We start from the raw sequence: 6,798 nt of genomic DNA, 5'->3' as shown, positions 1-6,798 counted from the left end.
CGGCAGAAAATAACCACCTTCGACGCAGTGTGAATATGACCAGTGGCAAAATTGTCTAAAGGGCTTATTTCACGTTATTCAACAGTAAAAGTCTGTTTAACAACACTGAACAGTGCACAGATCTGAAGTGAAGTGGCTTTATGTACCGCATGCTGGACGGAAGCTAAGCTAGGCTTACACTGTTTGCATTAGGCTTCAGTTTATATAAAGTGGAAAATACACAACACAAACAGTAAACAACGTTTTAATGTCCAGGAATAGTTCCTGCTCAGAGTCATTACAATTCTGGTCCTGATTAATTGATTTATTTCGTATGACTAGCTGCCACATTAGCCTAGCATGCTAAAAAACTGTACAACCCAGGCCCGCGTTTAAATATTTTACATAGAAATAATAAACAAACTTCCATAACGCTGTCTGTGACTCAGTCCCGTTATTATTTTGGTTATATTACGGTGCTGGCTGTATGTTACATTTTACAGTCTCACACTTACTCGTGACATAGTCGCATATTTTCCACATTTTATGCGACAATATCACGATCATAAGTGAATGGGTAATTACCGTACAAACACTATGCGACAGTAACACGAAAACTCTTCCTCATTACAGGCGTCATTGCTCATATCACATCGAAAAAGGCATAATGCGAATTACATAACATAGGTTGTTATTCCAACAAAGGCATAAAGTATTTTATTATATTTTTCCTAAGAAATGCCTATTATTGGTGTTCTACTTTAGCTTTAAGTCTAACGAGAACATTTTTTCACTTAACGTTAATTTGACTAATTTTCAAAAGGTTAATACTGAAAAGTACATTTCTCTAGCCATTATTTGCTTCGATATTTTAGCAAATAATGAATTAGTAACGTTATATTTTTCGTAAATAATAATAAGACCGTGGTAATAACGGATGGTAATGACGCCTTAATGAGGAAGTGTTTTCGTGATACTGTCGCACGGGGCACGGATATGACGGTTTCTATGGTAATTACCCATTCACATAAGAACGTGATATTGTCGCATAAAATGTCGGAAATATGCGACTATGTCACGAATTGAAGTCTCCTATATATGTGACTATATCGCGAGTAAGTGTGAGACCGGGTTGCTACAGAGGCTGTTTAGAGAGTGTGTTTTTATGTTTATTCAGATAAGAAAATCTCCCACGAATTCATAAATGCGATTGATATTAATGTAATGGCTTTGTTTAACCGCCACTACGGTTAAATGAGACTTATGTCACAAGCATGTCGGTATTATTTAAGAAAAAACATAATATGAAATGTATTCTGGTAAGCAAACTACGGCTTCCCTTCATGATGCAATAGTGTATCACAAAGGTATGTTCAATAACCTTGTGTAAAGTTTAGTTTTCTAACGTCAGCTATGTGAAGCTAGCATTATTATGCAGTTAAGATTCATCTGCTATTTATTCAACAGATCTGAATAGAATTATTCTGGGTCTGTTTGACTACCTTTGGGAAATGTGCTACCATATAGTGTACATTTATAAGTACAACACCTATATAAACCGATATTTCAATAGGCTAAAAGTGGCTTACCAGGAAATGTTGCCAATAGGAGTATAAGCAGGAGGTATTGCCAAAATTCCCATATGAGTATAAATATAATTATGCTGATAAAAAATTATTGTTTGTTTTATGTTTGATTGCATATAAAGTTGCAAACAATAAATATGAAACCAGATTTATCATGAAAAACATAAACATTAAGCATTGTGGGTTTGGGCATGCACAGAATCACTAAGTATGACACCTGTCAGGAGACCAGTATTATAATAACTGATGGGTGGAGCAGTGGTGCACCAGGGACTGTCTGTGAGGAGTTTGGTGTGTTCTCTCTGTGGGTTTCCTCCAGGTGCTTAGGTTTCCTCCCACAGTCCAAAAACACAATGGTAAGTGGATTGGCGACTCAAAAGTGTCCAGAGTGTGTGTGTTTGTGTGTTGCCCTGTGAAGGACTGGCACCCCCTCCAGGGTGTATTCCTGCTTGCATCCAATGATTCCGGGTAGGCTCTGGACCCACCGCGACCCTGAACTGGATAAGCGGTTTCAGACTATAAATGAACGAAAGGATATTAACTGTTCATGAGAGGGGCTTTAGAGGGCATTAGCAGCTGCCTTGGGCTTCAGATCGGTTTAAATTATTTAACATTTAAATGTATCACAAATCTACACAAATTATCAAGCAAGTATGCAGGAAAATATTAGTTTTCACTTAGCAAATAAAAGATTAATTCAATCATAATCTGTTCGTACTGATTACTTTAAACAAATAAAAGGGTTCGTAAAATTGTGTAAAAGCAATATCAAACTTGAGTCTCTGCTGCCATACTGAATTTTAGCAGTGGTAAGATTATCTTCAACACTGCCTGTAGCCCCCAGCACCCTACCACAACACATGGATACTGAGTACAACAGCACTCCCTCTCCTACTTAACTAACAGCTTCTCAAATAAAAGAACAACCACGGCTTTACAATAGCAAGCAAAATGTGAAAAGACACAATTTATTTAACTTAAGCATAAATCTGTAAGTGTGTATTCAGTCAGCTGCACTCATAAACACAAAATATATTATACTATGTTTATAGAAGAGTGTTAAAGTAAGATGAAGGTGACTTATGGAATCTTATATTTGAAAAGGATTCTGGTGAGATGTTTAAGTATCATTTAAATATTAAATATAATATTAGTATTTGTAAACACAAACCTGCCTACATGATGCACTTTGGTTATGCAGAGGTATATTGCCAAAAGCCTAAATGTCTACACTTTTCAACTGCCTCTTAATGACTAAATATTTGAAAATCATTTAACATCACCTCGACTCATCGCCAGGGAGCTCCATCTCTCCAGAGAAAAGTTTAACTGCTCTACAGCAAAATGTCAAGAGGCTTTATAGTTCTCTAATCCTTTTTTCTATTCTTTTCTAACCATCTATTAGCAATATTCATTCATTCATTCATTCATTATCTGTAACCACTTATCCAGCTCAGGGTCGCGGTGGGTCCAGAGCCTACCTGGAATCATTTGGCGCAAGGCGGGAATACACCCTGGAGGGGGCGCCAGTCCTTCACAGGGTAACACAGACACGGACACTTTTGAGTCGCCAATCCACCTACCAACGTGTGTTTTTGGACTGTGGGAGGAAACCGGAGCACCTGGAGGAAACCCACACGGACACGGACACGAACACACCAACTCCTCACAGACAGTCACCCGGAGCGGGAATTGAACCCACAACCTCCAGGTCCCTGGAGCTGTATGACTGTGACACTACCTGCTGCGCCACAGCGCCACCCATATTGGCAATATGTACAAAATAAATTGGCTTGATATTCAGATTAGATCTGTTGTATACATTTGAGCACATTCTGCAGTTATTTTACTAACTCAAACTCAGCTTACTCTAAGATAAGCATACTCCATTACTTCCATTTTGGTAGCTTTGCCTATGGACCAAATCTCTTTTCCCACGAAAACCCTCATTTTATAATCTGTATAGTGTCTAGTGTCAATGAAAAGACTGTTGTAAGATGTAAATTTCATTATGAAAACAAAGTTGCACTATTTATGTTCTGGTCAATCATGAAATGAGACCATGTTTGATCTGAGCTAATTCTATTCAAGACTGATATATCCTAATCTACTCAGTGCTGAATAAGCGGTACTAAGCCTGGTGGAAAAATAAAGATAACAAGTTCCTTGCTTTAGTTAAGATGACAAAGCTCCAAGGCATCAATTACATGGCTCCCAGTCCTCTAGGTTCTTCAGCTTTTCCTCAAGCCCCAATTAACCAGTGAGCAGCCAGTACGGTTTTGAAAGTCTCTTGACATCAGAGATACTTTAATTCATTGAAGCAGAAGACAAGTAGAAGGGGCAAGGGAAGTAATTGCACTGCATCACACTGTAGTTATAGGGTATACACTGACAGCAACTGCAGTCATTTTGCGAGGTGAACTGATGGATCAGATTGTCTTTGGGCTGTTAGTGGTAAGAATAATCATTTCTATCATAGGTGTAGTGGGAAATGTGGTCTTAATCATATCAGTCCTACATATGACTCGACTGAAGACATTTGAAGTGTTCCTGCTTGGTCTGGCTGTATCAAACCTTGAGGAGATTATGATTGTCGACATCTATGACATCGTTGTCTTTTTCTCTACAACCAGCATCAGTATTTGGTCCTGCAGTGCCCTGAAATTTATAACCATCTCTGGAGAAGTCGCTAGCATTCTTTTCACTGTGCTCATCTGTATTTTCCGCTACCAGAAGATGCACAATGCTGCCATTCGGGTGATTACTCCAATCTTCATGGATAGCATGAAGATAGCTATTGGACTTAGTATAGGGTGCGTTCTCTTGGCTCTTCTTGTAGGTGTGCCAACTTACATCATAAACCTGGATACCTGGCAGTTTACAGACAACTCCACAACAGAAGACTGCCAAGCTGATTTCTTCCAGTGTCCAAAAGGCCACTGTCCGACTTTCAACAATATTTATAAGAACCTAATTATTTTCGTCTGTCACCTTTTGCCTCTCATCATTGTGACAGGCACAAGTTCCTTAATTATCAAGATTTTGACAGGTCAGCAGAAGGTGGCAGAATTACATCAGGACTCAGAACCAGCTGCCATTGTAGCCCATCATCATCATAATGAGAACTCTGTCTTTCATCGAAGTACAATTGGCATCCTGGCTGCAATGGCAGCCTTCCAGCTATACTGTTGTTTATATCTGATTCTTCAACTTAGGTTTACTCCACATGACTTTCCTGCTTGGTCGGAGCTGGAGTTCCTCAATACAACGTTTTACACTGGAATTATCCCCTATATCTATGGTATGGGACATAACTTTTTCTCTGTAAAACATTTCCTGAAACATTAGCCCATTCTGTAAGCATGCTCCTAGGATAAAGGATAATTTATTAAGACATTCATTACTTACAGGATATTTATGAAAAAAAAAAAAACAAACTCCAAGTTTTCTGACGTTTAAAAACTAATTTGTTCCAATTTGTCATTTCAAAATGATATTCATACTGTTTATTTATTAATTAATCTGTCATAAAATATACAGTAGCTTTATACATTGTCTTTTAATTGTTTTACTATTTGAAAAGTTTTTAAATAAAAATGACCAGTTCTGAACTAAGATTAGGTTATTTTATATATTTACTGAAAAGTACATGATCAAATAAGGGTTTGTTGCTTTTATAGTATATAATTCCTCTCATTCATGTGTGTATCAAATAACGTACCCAATAACCTTGTCTTCCAAACAAGTATTTAATGAGTAATTAATTTATCATTATGTGTCTTTAACTAGATGCATCAAAAAATAAATATGATTTGTTTATGAATTGTTTTTTTTAATCCATTATTATGAAGGTCAAATGGTCCCCATTTATTACTCAATGAAATATGAAATGCATTAGCTCAGTGGATTATGAAATGTAGAAACAGGTTTTAGATGTCCCATAAATGATGAAAGAGTGAAGATACACGTGTTCTCTTTTGACTGCCGTAATCATGTCCTTGTCTGAACTGTGCAGTGCGTGCAGAATACTCTGACTCACTGAATAAATTTCTCTGAATTCAGCTCCCAGCTCACTATGCCTGGCATTTTCACATCCTTAAGACAAAATGGCTTCCTCTAAGATTTTACACTTACACGCCTCATGCAAAATCTCATCAGCACTTGTCTACATATTTTATCTATTCTCCCCAAATTGACATTTTTCATCATTTAATGCTGATCTCATTCATCACCCTTTTCAGGTGCTACATCGATCTTGAAACAAAACCTGTAGATGTTTGAAATGTAAAAATGTATATAAATCATTTTAACACTGAGAACATTTTTTATTTTAAGACACATTTTTTGGTAACACATTAAATTACAGCCTGCTAATTACTGCGTAAGTACAGAGTAAGTACCTGTTAAGTAAGGTGTAAGATAAAATAAGTGCTCAGTAAGTAAAGGGTATGATACTAGAAATATGTGGTTATTACTGAGTATCTTACAAACATTTTACAAATAAGGCATGTGACTATGTTCCAAATCCATTTTATTTCTCAGTATAATTAAAGATTGCTAAATGAAATTAAATGTATGACTGTTTATGTAAGTGAATATTACTGTCACTTTTTATAAATAAGGAATGCAGTTTTATTTTGAATTCACTGTGTTTCTGAATGTAATTATAGATCCTTAAGCATTATTTACAGTGCACATACAGAGAAGGACATGGTCAGCTACTTTCATTACAGGCAATAGCAGAGTTTCATGTTGCTTTGTACTCATTAGGTTCAGGACATGTGATTTACCACAACAATCATCATCACATACTTAGGAGATATTTTACACTCTTTTGCCTCTATGTATTAAGACTAATGATGAAACGGGTGATTCTCTTCTGCTCTTATACTTTACTTGAATATGTTTGTAAGATATCAGTGATAACCACACATTTCTAGTATGATACACTTTATTTACTCAATACTTATTTTATCTTATGGATTACTTAACAGGTACTTACTCTGTACTTACCCAGTAATTAGTGGTCTGTAATTTAAAGTGTTACCCATTTTTCTTTTAAAAAGTAGACATTGATTCTCACCAATTATTGCAGTTATTCACAAATAGATAAAAGATCCAAAAAATAAAAATAAAAAAATAAGTAAGTGATTTGAGCTGGAGTAGTGAATTTTAAAGGACTCTTTGTTACATTTTCTTGAAATACTATTTACACCTTAATGGCAATCAACAA

The 6,798-nt window shown here is 36.2% G+C and overlaps 1 protein-coding gene across 1 annotated transcript; it reads left to right on the top strand.

Moving 5' to 3' along the window:
* The first annotated feature begins 3,989 nt into the window (after positions 1-3,989).
* On the top strand, positions 3,990-4,913 carry ora6 (olfactory receptor class A related 6). The gene has a single exon (XM_066677839.1). It carries the CDS (start codon positions 3,990-3,992, stop codon positions 4,911-4,913), a length of 924 nt encoding a protein of 307 aa, XP_066533936.1.
* The last annotated feature ends 1,885 nt before the right edge of the window (positions 4,914-6,798 follow it).

The sequence above is a fragment of the Hoplias malabaricus genome, chromosome 7 (genome assembly GCF_029633855.1).
Source record: "Hoplias malabaricus isolate fHopMal1 chromosome 7, fHopMal1.hap1, whole genome shotgun sequence".
NCBI classification, from domain to species: Eukaryota; Metazoa; Chordata; class Actinopteri; order Characiformes; family Erythrinidae; genus Hoplias; species Hoplias malabaricus.
This window is presented reverse-complemented; position numbering and strand designations above follow the sequence as displayed.

Excerpts from the sequence above, each read along its gene's own strand:
- ora6 (XM_066677839.1), top strand. The coding sequence starts at position 3,990 with ATGGATCAGATTGTCTTTGGGCTGTTAGTGGTAAGAATAATCATTTCT.